At 31.6% G+C, this 20,852-nt stretch overlaps 1 protein-coding gene across 2 annotated transcripts; it reads left to right on the top strand.

Moving 5' to 3' along the window:
- Positions 1-167: 167 nt before the first annotated feature.
- LOC143191346 (cystathionine beta-synthase) lies at positions 168-20,841 on the top strand. Of its 2 annotated transcripts, none has more exons than XM_076396294.1 (12): positions 168-404; positions 7,287-7,435; positions 13,756-13,868; positions 16,911-17,078; positions 17,233-17,414; positions 19,322-19,408; positions 19,652-19,811; positions 19,870-19,995; positions 20,054-20,231; positions 20,287-20,421; positions 20,484-20,671; positions 20,724-20,841. In XM_076396294.1, the coding sequence occupies exons 1-12, from the start codon at positions 183-185 to the stop codon at positions 20,801-20,803; spliced, it is 1,788 nt and encodes a 595-aa protein (XP_076252409.1). In that variant the 5' UTR covers positions 168-182; the 3' UTR covers positions 20,804-20,841. The 2 variants fall into 2 exon arrangements, with proteins under 2 accessions (XP_076252409.1, XP_076252410.1); XM_076396295.1 differs by lacking the exon at positions 168-404 and adding an exon at positions 831-1,042.
- Positions 20,842-20,852: the final 11 nt, after the last annotated feature.

Below are 20,852 nucleotides of genomic sequence, written 5' to 3' on the forward strand. Positions count from 1 at the left end.
GTCCAAGTTGTTTTCGTTTAGAGGGTATGTGCTTCTTCCAGGTTAGGCGTAGATCTAAGTGTATACTAAGATATTTAACATGCTCTGCTTAGGAGAGTTGACAATGATTGATATTCACTGGTGGACATGTTCTTCTACGCAGGGTAAACGTTACATGGGTGGATTGTATTTCATTGGCTTTAATGCGCCATGTCTTCAACCATAATTGTATTTACTCCGGGTGGGTTTGTAGGTTTATTGATGCTGTGACTGGATCTTCATGGGATGCTAAGATTGCTGTGTGGTGTGCGCATGTTGCCACAGTAGTTATATTTGTGGTGGGCAGATCGGCCGTATACAGAAGATACAGTACTGGACCCAATACTCTACCTTGCGGAACTCCTGAATATATGGGATGTAATTCGGTATGTACTGAACAACTTAATAAATATAATAATTTTTTACTGTTTTAATTTATTTTATATCAGTTAAAAAAGAGTGGAAATATAATTCATACTGAACATGTTATATAACTGCGTGTTATGAATATAATAATAGATGTGAAAATAATTTTAACAATATTACATATAATATGGTTCAAACTAGCAGGGATAAATTAATTTTGTTTTGATAAGAAATATCGTCATATCGATTAGCATAGAATGAACAGAAAATAAGTGGATATAAAAAATGTTTGACAATTATTTAGGAACATCATATAAATATATATAGATAACCAAACAAAATAATATTGATAGGATTTGATATGTAAACAAAAAACGTATTTTTAAGCAGTTTACTAGCGACCGGTTAAAAATGATTAGAATGTAATCACAATTAAGTATAAATAAATATATTATAAGTTGAAATATGGTGTAATATGTTGACGCCTAAAATAAAATTAAATTTAATTGTTATTCTAAGTTAAGTATCTCTCAAATAAAACCTTAACGTGACCTTTAGACTGTGCTGTTTCGGTGTCTTCTTAAAGAATCGTGCAGGGATAGCCACCAGTCAGTTTTATTCGATTTTTCAAGTGCATCGGTTGTTAAAAGAGCAAAAGGTAAGATTTGCTTTGACTCTCACATTATCTCTATTATTTTATATACGATTTAATGTTATGCATAGTTGAATGGTCTCTAAAATTAAAATTTTCTTTTCGTTATTATTTAATATTCCCATGAGTTTTTTATCCACACAAAAAAATTTCGAAAATTTTTAAAATGAGTTCAATGATCTGATACATTGATATTATTTTTATACCTGGAATTGATTAGGAAAAGTGGAATAAAATCTAATATTAGGACATTCTAAAAATATAGCTTGTATACAAGTTTAGTGTAACAGACGAAATTTATTTCAGGATTCGTTTGAGATCAGAAGGTTTGTATTCGTGAAATAATTTTTAAAGAATTATTGTTTGTCTTTGAAAAATGTCACGTGTTTCCAGAACTCCCAGCAATATAAATCTCCTCAATATAATGTTGTTTGAAAACCTATTTGCTTAATTATCTGTGATATTGAATGAAAGTTCACCTGCAGGATTGTTAATATAATTTCTTAGTTAGGACAAACATGCCCATTAAGGTCAATTATGATTAGTAACGAACGATAATTATATTAAATTTTTTATTTGACTATTGTATAACTTCTTTTTATTATTTTAATCAGTAAATTTAAGATTATTCACTCGCATTCGGAGGTTCACAACTAATATCTGGAATTTGCCTGAAATAAACTCTAATATTAGGATATTCTAAAAATATAATTTGTACTCAAGTTTAGTGTAATTGACGAAATTTATTTCAGGATGTGTTTGAGATCAGAAGGTTTGTATTCGTGAAATAATTTTTAAAGAATTATTGTTTGTCTTTGAAAAATGTCACGTGTTTCCAGAACTCCCAGCAATATAAATCTCCTCAATATAATGTTTTTTTAAAACTTGTCTGCTTAATTATCTGTGATATTGAATGAATATTCACCTGCAGGATTGTTAATATAATTTCTTAGTTAGGACAAACATGCCCATTAAGGTCAATTATGATTAGTAACGAACGACAATTATCTTGAATTTTTTATTTTACTAGTGTATGACTTCTTTTTATTATTTTAATCAGTAAATTTAAGATTATTCACTCGCATTCGGAAGTTCACAACTAATATCTGGAATTTGCCTGAAATAAACTCTAATATTAGGATATTCTAAAAATATAATTTGTACTCAAGTTTAGTGTAATTGACGAAATTTATTTCAGGATGTGTTTGAGATCAGAAGGTTTGTATTCGTGAAATAATTTTTAAAGAATTATTGTTTGTCTTTGAAAAATGTCACGTGTTTCCAGCAATATAAATCTCCCCAATATAATGTTTTTTTAAAACTTGTTTGCTTAATTATCTGTGATATTGAATGAATATTCACCTGCCAAATTGTTAATATAAATTCTTAGTTCGGATAAACATGTCCATTAAGGTCAATTATGATTAGTAATGAACGATAATTATATTAAATTTTTTATTTGACTATTGTATAACTTCTTTTTATTATTTTAATCAGTAAATTTAAGATTATTCACTCGCATTCGGAGGTTCACAACTAATATCTGTATTAGCCTGAAATAAACTCTAATATTAGGATATTCTAAAAATATAACTTGTACTCCAGTTTAGTGTAATTGACGAAATTTATTTCAGGATTTGTTTGAGATCAGATCAGAAGGTTTGTATTCGTGAAATAATTTTTAAAGAATTATTGTTTGTCTTGATCCTAAATTCAATGAAAAATGTCACGTGTTTCCAGCAATATAAATCTCCCCAATATAATGTTGTTTTAAAACCTGTTTGCTTAATTATCTGTGATATTGAATGAATGTTCACCTGCAGGATTGTTAGTATAATTTCTTAGTTAGGACAAACATGTCCATTAAGGTCAATTATGATTAGTAATGAACGATAATTATATTAAATTTTTTATTTGACTATTGTATAACTTCTTTTTATTATTTTAATCAGTAAATTTAAGATTATTCACTCGCATTCGGAGGTTCACAACTAATATCTGTATTAGCCTGAAATAAACTCTAATATTAGGATATTCTAAAAATATAACTTGTACTCCAGTTTAGTGTAATTGACGAAATTTATTTCAGGATTTGTTTGAGATCAGATCAGAAGGTTTGTATTCGTGAAATAATTTTTAAAGAATTATTGTTTGTCTTTGAAAAATGTCACGTGTTTCCAGAACTCCCAGCAATATAAATCTCCTCAATATAATGTTTTTTTAAAACTTGTTTGCTTAATTATCTGTGATATTGAATGAATGTTCACCTGCCAAATTGTTAATATAAATTCTTAGTTCGGATAAACATGTCCATTAAGGTCAATTATGATTAGTAATGAACGATAATTATCTTTGACTTTTTATTTTACTATTGTGTAACTTCTTTCTATTATTATAACTACTAAATTTAAAATTATTCACTCACATTCGGCGATTAAGAAATTATCTGGTATTTGCCTTTGACTGTTACCACATATTCTCGAATTAATTACTCTCTATTAAATAGCATTTAATTATTTCAAGATTTATAAACATTAGATTATTTAAATTACAAAAATAAAAACATAAAACGTCTTATTTGGTGGTTGTTAAAGTGCAGCTATTTAAACATTAAACGGAATATTATTTTATTATTTATATGGTATGGTATTTGTATTTTATTTTATAGACTAGAAATGTATTATTATTTATCGAGAAAACTAATTTTCTTATTTTTCTGGCAATATACGGATAGCACCATAATCGTTAAAACAATGCCATTTCCACACTTTCTCGGCATTTTGGTGATGATCAGAAGATACCAAGACTTGTGGCGAGTTGTAATAGTTTATTTTTAGTTCAGGGCCAATTCGTTTGAAAATTATCAAAGATATTTTTAAGAAAAAAATTGAACCGATTTCAAAAAATTAATAAGGAGCTCACCTAAAATTAAAAAATAATCAAACTTAGATTTTTAACATACAAAGAAAACATTTTAATATGAAATAGGTACATAATAATCGTTACAATAACCATATAAAAATAAACAAAAACCTCTCTACTAGCTTAATAACAACCTAAAGCTAAATCCAAATCCAAACAGTAATATTAATTTAAATTTGTTTTGTTGGTAATTTAATTTTTTGTTTATGTCACAAAATTATATTATTATGTTTGTATTGTTGGAGCTCGGCACCGACTTCAAAGTTATCAGTTCATAGTAGTTAAAATAATATTGTAAATAGATAGATTTAGATTATTAAGCTAAATTGTGTGTATATAGTGGAATATAAAATACGTGTAGTAGATAGGTTAAATACAGTTTTTGTTTATTTTTATTTAGTTATTACAACGATTATAATGTACGTATTTTATTGCAACATGTTTGTTTGTGTTAAAAATCGAAGTTCGATTTATTTTTTCATTTTTCTTTTGATTTTTTGAAGCCGGTTTAATTTTTTTGTTAAATTTTTTTTCTTCTTTTTAGTATTAGATATTTATTCAATAAATTGCGCTGTTACTTTATTTAACATTACAATGGGTAGGGAATAAAGGTGCAACGCGTATAAGGAAAAATAGGAATAAAGAAACAATGATTGAAAATAAGGAGTACTTCAGGCCCCGGGGTTCGCTACCTAACCTAGGTGATTTGACAAATGTTTTAACTAAACAACAACAAAATGTCATTGTCCACGCCGGGAATCAAACCCACAACCTCCGTTTAGGAGACTAAACGCTTGTCCATTACACCATAAAAGCACTTGTCTACAACATTTTTACGAGGTCTTATATGCTATAGTTAGTGATTAAAAAGCAAACTTGACAGCCTTTACACTAAACAATTTCGGACGACGATGACATACACATTTGATTATATTAGATACAAAACATGTAAAAACTTTGTATGTGCCTTTAAAATTTGAACGTTTCTCTCGATCCTTCCCCCCAACAGATCCTGATTTGATTCCAATGGGACCAACTCGGAAGTACACTATTTCGAATAAAGAAAGAATTTTGAAAATCGGTCAACAATTGATAGAGAAATCCATGAACATACATTAAAAAATATATACAGCGAACCTCCTCTTTTTTCGTAATCGGTGAAAAATCCACATTATTAAACAGTTCAAAGCAAACTAGATATGATAAAAAAATAAAAGCGTGTGCATAAAGCTATAAAATGCTGAATATGAGTTGAAAATTTGAATTTGTTTTTTTGAACTTATTTTTGGTTTTTTTTTGTTACCTTTGTAAATGGTAAGATGAACGTTAATGATATTTATTAGCTGTACATTGTATTTTGAAACTGTTCATACCAAAAAATCAGCATTCTTTTTGGAGTACTTTAATCATATATTTCTAATAATATGTATGTTTTGTTTAAAGAATTCTTAATTTAGATTCGTTCAAGTAAAAAAAGTCTCCACATTTTTAAACAATTTGAAGTAAACTATATATGATTAATAAATTAATACAATCAGCAGATACAGAGGATAATTTATTAGAATTGTAAAAATCTAATTCACATTTTATATATGCATTTTATTGAAATTAATTTTTATGGAGATAATTTTATGGTGTATTTTTAGTCCAAAGCATTTTCGTTCAGTTCGTGTGAAATTTATAAATTATATAAAATGATGAAGATGAGAGTTGGAAATGTTATTTTAAGGTCATTTCTATTGGGTGCTATCAATACATAAAATTCAACTGTCGACATTGTAGATTATCATTAAGTATCCTAACATAAAACTTTCGATATCTGATTGTAGTGATGTTAAATTAGTTAATAGCATATTATTTATATCGAGACTATATATATATTATACCATTTACATGCGTTGCCATTATACATACGTTAGGCTCAATGCACAATTCAAAAGATCACAATTGGATTAGAAGCAAGATTTAATAAATTGTTTAATACTCTTGAAATGTAGTTTAAATGAATACATTCAGGAGATATAGAGGATAATTTATTAGGGTTGTAAAAATGTAATTGACGTTTTCTATATTGTATTATAATGAAATTAATATGTGTGACTTTAGTTTTAAAATGGTACTTAATTTAAAAGGTTTAGCTTAATTTTTTTGAGGGATATATTAATATTTTTATTTTTTTCGATATATAGATGTATCAAAATATCGATATTTTAAAAAAACAAACCACAAAAGTTAAATTATCGAAACTTGTGCATAAAATCACTCCGTGACAAACTTTTTTCATTATAATTCTTAATAAAAATAAATTTTTGGATTTAAAATTCTAGGATTAAAGAAGGTTAGAGACAGAATGTAAGACACTAAGCTGAAAAGTTCCGAGCGTAAGAAAGAAAACGTTTTTTTTTTGTTTAAAATTGGCTTTATTCATCAACGTAATCTCCGTCAAGAGCCACACAATCATTCCAGCGCCGCTCTAACATTTCAATACATTCTACGAAAGTGGTAGAAAGATTTATCTTTTGTCTCAAAATAGGCCTCAGTTTCAATGATAACCTCTTCATTCGTTCAAAATTTCAAAAAACAGCCAGTAGTCAGTGCGAGCCAAATGTGGCGAATATGGTGCATTTGGGAGCAATTCGAAGTTCAATGCATATAGTTTTGCGATTGTTTTGATTGAGTTGTGAACCGCTGCGTTGTTTTCATGATACATGTTTTTACAATGTTGGCCTTCAAACGGTCCAATAACGCTATATAATATTCAGTATTGACAGCTTCACAGCTTTCTCATAGTCAAATGCTCATACAATATAAAACCAACACGTCCTTTTGATATCTGCACGATGTTAGCTAACTCACGTAACTTCACTTTACCATCAATTAAAATGATTTTGTGGATTGTTTAAAATGTTTTCTGGTGTTACCACCTTATTTGGACGTCCACTGCGTTTGAAGTCAGCAAACCAACATTTTATTGTTGTTTCTGATGGATTCCTTGTAACGCTTTTCAAGATATTGCTTCGCTTGAACGGTATTTCTCCCCTGACGAAGCAGTTTAAAATTAAAACACGAAATTGTTTTTGATGTATTGTTTTGAAAATAACAAAAGTAGTGTCATTCTTAGCACAGTAACTCACAACCTATGAGTAAAATATCATTACACTTTAACAGCTTGCTTTCGAAGATTGGTATTAACTGAAAAAGCGGTGAATGCAATAAAACTAGAGCCATCTCTGTGTTACGCCCGGGACTTTTCAGCATATGTGTTATATACTATTAACTTGGTTTAATATTTGGTACCTAAGCTAATATTTCCACTTTATATTCCTAGATTGAAATGGCGACGCATGTTCCAGAAAATGAATTGATCTACGTCGCTAAGCTAAATGAAACGTTTGAAGCACCTGGTGCTCCGATAAAATGTAAATGGAGGGAGTCTCTAACGAAGCCTATGCCGTCTCCCCATTGTCGTCATGACTGGTATGTAATATTTTACTTATATGCTTTTTTCAAAAATTATTTTATTTGAGGGGAACCTCATGAACAATACATATTTTCACATTTCATCAGTTCATCTGTCTTGGAGTAGAGTGATTCACATTTCTATATAGTTATATTCTACATATATTCTATTTCTATATCACTAGTACCGAAAAGATCCAAGGACACTACCTTGTGGGAGGTACCACAAGATGGATATGTTTCAAATTCGAATATTCGACACTGTATCTTATTCCGAAATAATGATAAAAATATAGGATTTGAGAATCTGACTCATTTCTTTTTTGGCCTGAAACCGGGATGGGGTATCCTGTTACGGTTACCTGGCCGGGAAGACCCGCAAGAATAAGCGACTTGGACTGGTTATGTGGAGACTGCCTCTGGGCTACCCACTAAAGCCCACCCTATCAGCTGGTCCAATGACCTTAACTGATACTTCTTACATCGTTAAGAGACACAAGGGGCAGGCAGGAACATGGCGTCGTTATCACACCACGCGGTTTGCGGTACATGAGGAGAAGGTCGAGACAATTTGGAGTTAGAGCACGACGGGGTAGTGTCGGCTGTGATAGAATAAGGCCACGAAGAGCCGAATTATTGGCTTAAAATATCCGTTAGCTCGGTAATACGTCTATTGTCCGAGAGACGAAGAGTGGAAAAATATCTCGAGTAGAGCTCAGATATAAAATCGTGAACTTGAGGGACGTCTGTTTCTCTATTCTGGAATTTGATTATTCCTGACGAATCAGGAAGAATTTTGTTTTGAAAGACTTGAAGACGTTCCACGTGGCTAGGCGAGGCGTATTTTAGATAGACACTGGAGCCGTAGAGAACGACTGATCGAACCAGCATCTTGTACAAGAGAGATTTTATTGGCAGAGGAAGCCTGGCAAATTAACAATACCTTTACATTTCTGGAGGGACCTTTGAATCTGGGAGTTCCACCTAAACTTGCGATCAAAGACAAGACCGAGATAAGTGGCTTTTTCTGACCATGGGATTTCGGCGTTCTCGATTTTAAGACGCGAAATGCTCGGTACAAAAAGCTTCTTGTGGAAGATGGCCTGGGTTTTCTGTGGATTGTCCTGCAACCTCCAGAAATATAACCACTGGACCGTCTCATCCTTCTTGTTGGAGTCTACTTGGGATGTGCGGTGCTACTCTTGAAAAAGCAAAGTAATCAGTGTCGTCTACGTAAAAAGCTGCCTCAACTTGTGGTCTCCTAGGAATATCTGAAAGAAAAATATTAAATAAAGCGGGTGCCAGGGGGGGCCTTGTGGAACTTCTGCGTCGATGGTTTTCCGGCTAGAGAGAATATCTTTAATCTTCACCTGCGACGATAATCTTGACAGAAATGATTTGATAAGAGCTGTTAGGTCACCGGGTAGACCTAATCGGATGCATTTAGTCATTAAGTCTTCGTGGCAAACCTTGTTAAAGGCTTTGGTTACGTGCAAGAAGACCGCCCCAAGTCTTTCACGTCGGTTAAAAGCACAGTTGATTTTAGCGGCCAGCCGATGGGCCTGATGAACTGCTGACTGTTCTGAGGCGCGGAACGCGAAATTCTCATCTGGAATGATATTGTTTGTCTTCGTAAAATCATTAAGAGCATAAAGAACTGCTCTTTCAGCAAGCTTGGAAATTGAACTTAGTGGGCTGATAGGTCTATAATCAGAAGGAATCTGGCTCATCAAACATTTGGATTACGTCTAGAAATATAGCTTAATAAAGCTTAAATAGCTTGTTATTTTTCAAAATTTTTCTCAATTTATCCCTTTATATGATGTATCTGATCAATTGTAGAGTGTTTATTTCTAAATCCAAATTTGTGAATCAGAATGTGTTGATAACTAGTTTCTTCAATAACTAGTTTATGGGGTTTGAAGAATAACTTCTGAAATAATTTAGTAATTAATCTTTCGCTTTCACAATTACAGTGTAGCGTTGAATAAATTGTGAAGGTTTTATTACGCCCTTTCTTAACAGTTGTTGGAAGTAGTTTCTTTCTGCACCATGGCAATCAAAACAATAAGCTATTATGTTAACCACCTATACTAGACTGCTATTGTACGAATCTGTTACAGAGAACGGGGATGTCGCATCTCTTGAGCCTCATTATATTTTATATTTTACTCATTTATATTTTGCGCAAGTCTAACTTTAGAGGTTCTTTATATGGAGTTTCAATTGCAACTTTCAGATTGTTAATATACTTTATAATAAATATTTTATTGTTGTGGTTTAGCTCCCATTTTAGTAAACTCATTAGAAGTAGTTGGCCACTTATTAAATAACAGGTCAATTGAAAAGTCATAATGCCATAGTAAAACACATTTTTTTTTTTTGGCAAAATTATTTTTTTTATTCAACATAATTCCATTCAAGGGTGATACATTGGTTATAGCGACCCTACAACTTTTCGATACCATTTTTTAGTACGATTCGTAAATTTGAAAATGTCTGTATCTGGAGAATACGGTGGATGAGGAAGCAATTCGAAGCCCAATTCATGGATTTTATCCATCGTTTTCACTGACTTGTGACACGGTGCATTGTCTTGATCAAGCAGCACTTTCTTTTTCTTCAAATGCGGCCGTTTTTCGGCGATTTCGTCCTTGAAACGGTCCAATAACGCTATGTAATAGACGCTGTTGATGGTCATTCCCTTTTCAAGGTAGTCAGTGAACATTATTTCATGTGCATCCCAAAATACAGACGCCATAACCTTGCCAGCCGATTGTTGCAGTTTGCCACGCTTTGGAGCGGGTTCATCGTATGCGGTCCACTCGAATGACTGTCGATTGGACTTCGAAGTGAAATGATGGAGCTATGTTTGATGAACCAAAAACTCGGGTTTATTATGCTTGATCATCTTCAAACAGTGCTCCGAATCATCAACTCGTCGTTGTTTTTGGTCAAAAGTGAGCTCGCGCGGCACCCACTTTGCACAGAGCTTTCCCAAATATTCGTGAATGGTATAATGTACACGTTCAGTTGATATCTTTAGAGTATTTGCTATTTCATTCAATTTCAATTAAGGTCATTCAAAATCATTTTGTGAATTTTTTTATGTTTTTGTCGGTAACAACCCCTTTTGTGCGTCCACTACGTTCACCGTTTTCGGTGCTCATTTCACCACGTCTAAACTTAAAAATACCAATCCTTGATGGTTAATTTTCCTGAGACAATGTCCGGAAACTCGGCATCAAGCGAAGTTTTTGCTTCAACCGTATATTTTCCCTTTAAAAAGCAATATTTTATCAACATGGGAAATTCGTTTTTATCCATTTATTTCACAATAATAAAAGTTGCATCACTTAAAATGCTATAATTCACAAACTAATGATCCGACAGCTGTCAAATTTATACACGCACCTTTTGAGGGTTAGGGCTAACTAAAAAACACATGGATTTAATTCTAGTAGCGTCATTTATGTGTCAGGCCGGAGACTTTTCAATTGACCTGTTAATATACTGGAGCGTTGTTGCGAATTATTGGGTTTATCTCAATTTCTATTTGAATTACATAAAGAATCGTCTGTTAGGGCCTTCCGGATCTTGTTCCATCAAATTTAGTACAATTTTATTAACCGGTACTCCATGTGATGCTTTTATCTCTTGCTTTACATTTTGTTGCCACGAACTCTTTAATGTCTCTTGTGTAGCTTATCCCTGATGTTTTAATTTTGGTACTGTATTCTAAGCTACTTTTTGTAAATTGACAAAAATAATTCTGCTTCCGTATCCAATTGTTTTCAGAGAAACATGTAGGATAGCAGTTTCTTCCACATCCATCCCGAAACCCTTCCAGTCTGTCTATTTGTCTATTAATGATGGAATTACATTTTCCCTTATTTGTAGAATGGGAGGTATATTATCACTCTCAAATTCTAACAGTGATGTTCACTTAAACATGTATCACCATACCGTTTTCAAACCTCAATTTTTGACTAAATAAAAGAGCGACAGCATCTTTATAACATTTTTTATTGCTCTTAGTAGTTCTACAATCTGCCCAGAGGGCAATCAGTATTTATTATGTTTATATTATATATACATGGCATGTAGAAAATCACTTCATTAAGTGATCTCCTGTTCAAAATACTATTTTAATTAATCAGTCTTATTCTAAACTCCATATATGTCCAATAATCAGATTTGATGCTGTTAAACGTTTTAGTCTACGCACTTCACTGTCACTTCGCATATTTAGCTGATTAGTGAGTACATTGGGATGCATTGACACTATTTCGAAGTACTTCACACAAACGCGTCGAATTACACTAGTTATTGGTTCTGGAATATCGCGTTGTATCACTTCATTTGAAACATAGTACAGAGCATCGACAATGGCACGCAACACTTTATTTTGAAACCATCGTATGATGGATATGTAAGACTTGCTAGCGCTTCCCCATAGTTGGATTCCATATGACCAAATAGGCTTGAGTATAGATTTATACAATCATATCTTGTTATATAATGATAAATTCCAAGTTGTTTCCGTTTGGCGAGTATATACTTCCTCCAGGTTAGGGGTGGATCTAGATGCATACCAAGATATTTAGCATCCTCTGCTTGTGGGAGTTGACAATTATTGATATAGACTAGTGGACAGGTTCTTCTACGGAGCGTAAAATTTATATGACTGCATTTGGTTTCGTTGGCTTTTATACACCGTGATTTAAATCTTTACAACTAGCATGTTCTATGCACTATTACCTTTTCAACGCCCTATAATACCGTTTCATAGTATAAGTACCTACTACTACATATAGGAGACTTTAAATAATTATAAAACACCGAAATTACTTTCTTACCAACCTTATATATAAATTCAGATCGCGTCTATTATATACGCAAAACAGATATTTAAAAAGTTTTGCAATGGTTTAGATAAAAATATTTATAAACAAACTGAACAAGATCATGTGATTTGATTCCCGTTATTTTTGGCGTATTTATTCCACTTGATATATATCAAAAGTAATCGCATAGCACTTAACTCTAATTTTATATAAGATAACAATATACTTGTCAGTAATTCCTCATTTGGTAAACACGATACGTATGAACTTTGCTTCAATCAAGTACATGCTGTATATTACGTAAACACGGAAGGTGCATTATCAGTGTAAATAGCAAGATTAAAGACAGTATTATTACAAGGATTATTAAATTAATTAATTTAAAAATATTTACCTTTTCCCGTTTAGCAACAAATTAGATTTCTTTTGTTCGTAATTTAATTTTGTATATATGTCACAATATTATCTTATTATTTTTGTATTTTTTAGACTTGGCACCGACTTCAAACTGATCAGTTCGTAGTAGATAAAATAATATTGTAAATTGATAAATAGGTTTAGGTAGGTCTTAAGCTAAATTGTGTGTATATAGTAGAATATAAAATACGTGTACTATTTTTATTTAGTTATTACAACGATTATTATGTACATATTTTATTTTAAAACGTTTTTTTTAGTTAAAAATCTAAACTTAATTATCTTTCAGTTTTTAGTGAGTTCCTTATATATTTTTTGAAGTCGGTTCAATTTTTTTGGTAAAAATATTTTATTTTTCTCTTTCTAGTGTTAGATATTTACTCAATAAATTATGCAGTTATTTTATTAAGTATTACAATGGATAGCCCAAGTAAAAGTACAGCAGGTATGAAGAAAAATAGAAATAAAGAAACAATGATTGAAAATAAGGAGTATTTCAGGCCCTGGATAACATGGATAGTGCTTAAAAAGCAAACTGGAGGGCTTTTACATTGAACTACATCCGATTATTCGTCACATCAGTTCAGCGGTAACATTATACCCAAATATTTGATTATTCTAGATGAAAAATATATGAAAACATTGTACGTGCCTTCGAAATTTGAGGTTTTCACTCGATTTTCGCCCCTTCACCCCATCAGATACTCACTTGGCACCAATGGGACCACTTCGGGAGTCCACTCTTTCGAATAAAAAAAGAATTTTGAAAATCGGTCCATAAATGACCGAGAAATCAGCGAACACACATTAAGAAAAATATACAACCGAACATAGTACCTCCTTCTTTTCGAAGTCGGTTAATAATAAGCTATTTACTAACACTATGTCCTACCGTTAAACTATATGATTAATTAAATCTTGTTTTAAAAACAGTCTATAAAAACATTTACTATGAGTCAGTATAAATATGTCGTAAATATCCATGTGAATAAATAAAATATATAGTAAAATATATAAGAAAATTACGCCTGATAATAGTAATCAATTTTTTACCAATTGCCTCTTATTTTACAGGAAGCAGCAATACAAAAATGGCGTATTTCCTGACGTACTTGCTATGATCGGGAATACTCCCATGGTAAAACTGAATAATATCCCCAAGAGCTATGGATTGGAATGCAATATTTGTAAGTAAATAATTTTGATTGGCTTTTATAAAAAACATTTCAATATGAAATGTTTCTTATTATAACCGTAGCTCAATCTCACCAATGGTTTCAAGAATTTTGTACATTAGGTTCTTTAAAAAAGTAATCAAGTAATTGTGCAATTAACATCGTCGTCTTTTGCAATAAGCCGATCACAAATTTTCAGATGATTTTAGTTCCTTTTTCACATGCCATATATGCTTTTAGATCAAAATACATGATAAAATGTGCCATGTGTGTTGAATTATATTAGTATCATGAATATTAATTAAAAATATAGTAAACAACAATTATAGGACGTGTGATATGTGTGGTGTTCGGCATTATTTTCACGTACAATATATGTAGCTTACATCTCACGTGCAGCAATATCTTTTGTTATTGTTGAAGTTTACATGGTAAAAATACCAGCTACTTTGTACTTATTGATCTAATATTAACTTCTACATATTGACGGCACTTTTTAAATTGACCTTTAAGATGACCTGGAAGAACAGTGGCAAGAGGCATATTTGAAGAAGGAACTATTGGGTTTGTGCAACTGCTCCTGAAATTACCACACTAAAAATCTGCCAACAATAGCTGTCAAGCCGAGCTATTGATCAATATCAAATCTATCTATTAGTTCACAGACTAATAGAGGTTCACAAAGCTCATTAGAAGAATAACTAATATTGATTAACGGCAAAGAGATTATTGAGATTTCCAATGTATACACCCCGTAATCATAAAATGCGTAAAATTTCATATTCGGCATTCATTACTTTTGTTGATTGACTCGTAGAAATCTGCTGCCAAAGCCCATCAACCAAATTGATGATGTCGCTAGGCTTTAAGTATGCAGTGTTATGATTTGACACATATGTCATTTTATTCTACCATATATAGAGTGTTAAATTAATAAATTTAATTTCAGAATTGTTTTGCGTTGTCTCAGCAGGAAGGCGCTGAGAACGTCATTTCGCTGGATTTTATTGGTTAGTTTAAATTACCATTACAGGGACCTGTAAAGAAAATATTTTATTAGGAAAACATTTCATTGGTTGTTGGTCAAATGTAATTTTCCAAAACAATTTATTAAAATAGAATTCTATATTCTATAAAAACTAAAATATATATATATATATATATATATATATACATAAATAATTCAATGTGAATATAAAAAGGCTGGAAACTAACTGAAAACATAACATATCTCCTGGCAAATATAATCAAAATTGTCTATAGTGCTTTTTCCCTTGTTCATATTTCTTTAGTGCTATCAATTTAAACAGGATGTGTTAAAGTTTCTATCGCTTTGTTCCCTCATACTGAAAACAGAGCAGCACAGATGAAAGTCTGTGTCTGTCAATATTTTACTTAGTTCTTCAACACAAAAAATGTATTGAGGCAAGTTATAATTATTTTTACAATGTTATTGTGAAAAGTGTGGAACGGATAATTAAAACGGTTAAATTGTATGTCATATATCAGAATGGAGAAAACATACCAAAAAGGAATACTTTAAACAGTAACAAAAAATTAAAATATATGACATATATAATATACATAATATATTATATTGCTAATAACTTAAGGATCTATAAGCAATATAATAAAACAAGCATGATAATCTCTTGTCTATAAAATCATGCTCATCTTGTTAGTCTACAAATTGTATTATTTTATTTTATATTAACATATTTTTAAACATTTTTGATGAAAATGTTATCTCGGATATTAAAAATGTCGAAAATATAAATTATAAGTATCTTAACCCATATGCATTTGTTTCAAGTAAATGAACCCTTTCAAAATAATTAAGTATTTAATTGACGGCACTTTACAAACAACTTTTTAAAGAGTAACAAAAACTTTTTATGTAGTATAATCACATTTACCTTCAATGTAATTTTGCCATCGCTCAATTTGGCCACATTTTAAAAACAATACGACGTCTGATTTTTTTATTTTTGCACATACACTGGAGAGACAACATTCTTGAGAATGAAAATACATTATAATCAAATAATAGTGATTATAAGTCAGACACACAAAAATGGCGTCATAAACAAAAGGCGGCTGAAGGTCATCGAATGCCGTATGAATCTTAGAGCAATCGAATCAAAGACAAAGAATCAAAGACATCGAAGACAAAGAGCGTTCTGAACAAGACGAGGATTTTAAGGCATTATTCGATGGTGATTCGTATAAAATGCAAGAATAACATGCGGAATTATTAGGAGTAACGCCAAAAACAAGTTCCAATCGCCTGAGGACCATGGGAATAATCCAAAAGCTCGGATATTTTGTGCCGTATAAAATGAAGTCAATAGACTGCTTCAACAGAAAAATCTGAAAGATTTTTGCATCGTATTGTTACTGGTGGTGAAAAGTGGATCCACTACTATAATCCAAAGCGAAATAAATCATGAAAATCATCTGGTCATGCATCAAAATCAAGGACAAAGCCGAATATTCATGGCTCCAAGCTAATGCTCTATATTTGGTGACATCGCCTTAGTGTGGTATACTATGGGCACTGTGAAACTTGGAAACATTAAAATAGGAATGGGTTATCCAACCCGCCGTATTATCCAGAACATGGTCCTTCTGATTACTACTTGGTCCAACATATCAGTCGTTACCTGTCTGAGCAGCTTGACTTCTTTCAAAGGTACTAAAAAATTGGTTGATTCGTAGATAGCCGCAAAAGACTGACTCGTTCTTTCGAGATAGCATCTGTAAATTGTCTGAAAGATGGGAAAAAGTAGCCGCTATTGATGGACAATACTTTGAATAAAATACATTCTAACGATTTTTCACAATAAATTTAAATATAAAAAAACCTTTAAAACTAATCTATAGGCCTAGTAACTCTAGTAAAAGAAAGTTTTTCTAGATGATACATATCTATATTAGTCTGATTTCAAAACTAAGTTATAAAGACATTTGTATATCAAATTTTAACCCCATTATGATATAAAAAGTATTTATTCAAATTCCATGAAACTTTCATAATGTTGTTCTGCGTTTTAGATGCCAAATGCGAGTTTTTGAATCCTGGAGGTTCGGTTAAAGACAGGATGGTCAAGAGAATATTTGAGGACATTGAGAGACAGGGTTTAATAAAACCGGGAATGACCATTATAGAATATTCTTCTGGTAATACGGGTATTGCCGTAGCGTTAGTGTGCGCGTTGAAAGGTAAGCAATAAAGAATACCACAACACTTTTACTAACCAATATCACCAATGCGTATTAATAATTTGGAAATTTTGAAATAAGTCAGTCAATATATTTTCTTAGAATTATTATTCCTGTACATCTTTAAACACCGTTCTTACTTCCTTTACTTCAGGCTACAAGTGTATAATAGTGATGTCAGAAAAAATATCGGACGAAAAAGAAGCCGTTATCGTGTCTCTTGGTGCCAAAGTGGTTCGATGTCCAGTAACAGCTGGTTTGGAAGCACCCGATGGGCTGTTCGGTACAGCTTACCGTCTCCATAAAGAAATTCCGGATTCATTCATATTGGATCAGGTAAAACAGCATTGATTCAATTCTTCAGTTTGCCAAATAAAGTCATTAATCGACATAAAACAAAAACACTCTCGCCAAGCTTTCTAGATCTCAATTTGGTAGGCTTGCAGTTTATGTATTGTAGAGCTGGGCAAAATACGTGCTTTAGTTTAATTAAAATTCACATTACAAAATACCATCTCCTATGTATTTAAAATACGAAATACAAAATAATTTTTAGTCGTGCGTTTAAAATTCAAAATACAGTATTTTAACTATTATTATTTAAAATTTAAAACACAAATTACAAAACATAATTAGGTGTTGGATTATAGAAAAGATTTCATCCAGTCAGCCTATTAAACAGTATAAAAGAATTTCCTTTCAGAAACATTAGATTTTAAATGTACTTTCAAACAAACATCCTATTGTTGGGGCATGAAAATGTTACAGAAAACAATCTTTCAACAAAAATTTGTGTTATATTATATGACCACATTTTTTATATTTGGATAGCAATTGAGAATATGCTACTTAACACGGTCCTAATTTCAATAATGTAACAATAGGTAATTCTACACGATGACAATAATATTAATTTCTTTAGAAGCACAAACCAATAAATAGAATGATATATATGCAAATAGAATAGATTTCATCCAGCCAGCATATTAAACAGTAAAATAATAATTTCCTCTCATGAACACTAGACTTTTAAATTTACTATCATATATAACAAAACAATCTTTGGATATAGTTCACTTTATATTTTTATATTTGGATAGCATTCAAGGATGATAAGCTTTTTGCTATTATCATTTAGGAAGCTGATCACTGCCCCAGTTTACAAGAACCAAAAATTATGGCTTCTGGCAATCGACACATTTTGTAACTAGGGTACAACTAACTATAACTGAGAAAGTGTCTTACCCTGGATCTGATGGTCTAGAAGGTTGGATCTATTACCCTTTTCTGTCTCCCGACTAGTTAATATTTCTGGACCTATATGTGACTTTCTCCCTTAGATGGACACGTGGTCAAATGTAAAATTCTCATGACATTGAGATGCCGTTAACATTTTAACTAGTTAAGAGTGTACTATACTCTATGAGAGTGTTATCGATATCAGGTTCGAGCTACGACAACATTCGATCCTTTTAATCTCCTCGTAAATGAACGAGGAGATTGAGTGAATAAACAATTGTTTATGTTCATTCAAGTTAATTTCCTACAAAATTCCTCTATTTTGTCGCCAGATTGGTATATTTAGCTGTCGCTATTTTGTTTACGAAACCTATCGAAAGTTATTTTCTCTAAATGTATTTATGTTCATATGTATTTAGAAAACTATAATACTAAATATATAATAATGTGTATATGAAAATATAGGAGTTATGATTTATTCGAGCGATTAATGATTTACAGTTGACAACTACAGCTACTGGAGGAAAATTGGAAAAAGAAGATCGTCGAGTATCTGTGTCGGTTTTTTATAGGTCGAGCTCCATCCTTGAGTCCTTGATTGAGGGTAGGACTCATGTGTTTTCTCTTTTAGTGTTGGTAATTCCAAAATTCTGTAAAAACCTTTTGTCTCCTGGGGATTGTCATACTATTTGCAAAGACCAGTTCAGATTGTTGTTATCGCTATTTGTTCTGATACAGGGTGGATGCTCACATGTATATATATGTTAATTACTGATTTTAATTACAAGTAATTCAAATACTGCCCAACCCCAATGTACTTAATGTTTAAGTCTTTTGATTTACGCATTACTAACACTTTTAATAAATAATTTTTGGTTTTGAACTAATAAAAGCTATTCATTTAACCGTACTGATTAATTTGTTTATGTAATATTTTGAAACTTTTGAAAACTACCGAGAGTTTCACGTAACTCTGTGTAAATCTTGCTTATTTTTTATTCTAGTTTGGTCATCCTGGCAATCCTCTAACCCATTACGATACTACAGCAAATGAAATATTGGACCAACTGGAAAACAAAGTGGACATGATTGTAAGTAGAACAAAGACATTTATAAGCTTAACATCTTTAAAGATTTTTAAGAACAATTAGGAGTAGATACATATAGAATATTTAATTAGTACTCGAAGCTAATTTAAGATTATGGAATATAACGTAGCACCTACATATTCTATTTTCTTATCCTATAAATCCATTTTATGATCATACTCTCATCTCATCTTACTAATCCATTAATGCTGTTATAACTGTTGTAAGGTTTTATAAAATTTTAAGGTTTTTGGTGGTGGTACCGGAGGCACTGTCACTGGTATTGGCAGAAAATTTCGAGAAGTTTCACCCCATACAAAAATCGTGGGCTTTGATCCTGTTGGGTCCCGATATGCTTATCCACCATCATTAAACAAAACCGACGTTACGTTCTTTGAAGTTGAAGGTATACCTTAAAACATAAATAACTCGTTAAAATGTCCCCATAATGTTTGATTTTATAGGAATTGGATATGAAATAGTACCACCTACCCTTGATCAAAGTGTCTGTGATTATTGGATAAAAACAACAGACTTGGACGCATTACCGATGGCAAAAAGATTGATGAAAGAGGAGGGACTCTTAGTTGGTGACTAGATTAATTATGGGTGGTGTAGAATGGATATTAAAATATAATGCTCTTGAAGGTATGAGCAGTGGAGCTGGCGTTGCAGCAGCGTTAAAGGCAGCGAAAGAACTAAAAAAAGGACAAAACTGTGTTGTTCTCCTACCGGACAGTATTCGCAATTACATGACTAAATTTGTATCAGATCGGTGGATGGAAGCTAAAGGATATCAGCCATGTGAAAATAAAAACAATGTTTGGTAATTTAACACATAAACACATTTTATATATCAGTTTTAACATACTCTCATATAGGTGGTGGGACCAAAAAGTATCAAATCTAAAATACAGACCACCTGTTCTCGTGGATAACGACGATTCACTGGAAAAAGTTATGAGCTTATTACAGAAAGAACAACGGAATGAAGCTATTGTTGTATCTGCCAATGGGTATGTGCTGCTTATTGGAAAAATGTAAATTAAAATCTATTTAAAATTTTATTGTTTCGCAGAAATCTTGTTGGAGCTGTAACAATCTCGACCATTCGGAACAAGATTTTAGCAGGATCGTTACAATCGAATGATGCGATTTCTCGATGTACTTCCCGTATTTTACCAAAGCTGGATGATAATTCGATTATTGGCAGGGCATTTCGTATAATTGAAAATGATCCATTTGCTTTAGTAACAAAAACTACTGGTAATAACAATAATATTTATTTATTTAATAATTTTACATTATTTTCTTTCAGGAGAAGGATCTGGTAAAATAGAGTCTCCAGTTGGAATCATTTACGGCGATGATATTTATAACTATATATCAAATCATTAATTTTAAATATAAATATATAATAAAAAAAGCTTAGAACATTACAATAGTT

This window comes from Rhynchophorus ferrugineus, unplaced genomic scaffold (genome assembly GCF_030347505.1).
Source record: "Rhynchophorus ferrugineus isolate W39M unplaced genomic scaffold, kcgeb_rfMv2 rfM2, whole genome shotgun sequence".
NCBI classification, from domain to species: Eukaryota; Metazoa; Arthropoda; class Insecta; order Coleoptera; family Curculionidae; genus Rhynchophorus; species Rhynchophorus ferrugineus.

Excerpts from the sequence above, each read along its gene's own strand:
- LOC143191346 (XM_076396294.1), top strand. The coding sequence starts at position 183 with ATGCGCCATGTCTTCAACCATAATTGTATTTACTCCGGGTGGGTTTGT. Across the intron at positions 19,409-19,651 it reads AAAACAAAGTGGACATGATT|GTTTTTGGTGGTGGTACCGG; the intron begins GTAAGTAGAACA and ends TAAAATTTTAAG. Across the intron at positions 19,812-19,869 it reads TACGTTCTTTGAAGTTGAAG|GAATTGGATATGAAATAGTA; the intron begins GTATACCTTAAA and ends TTGATTTTATAG.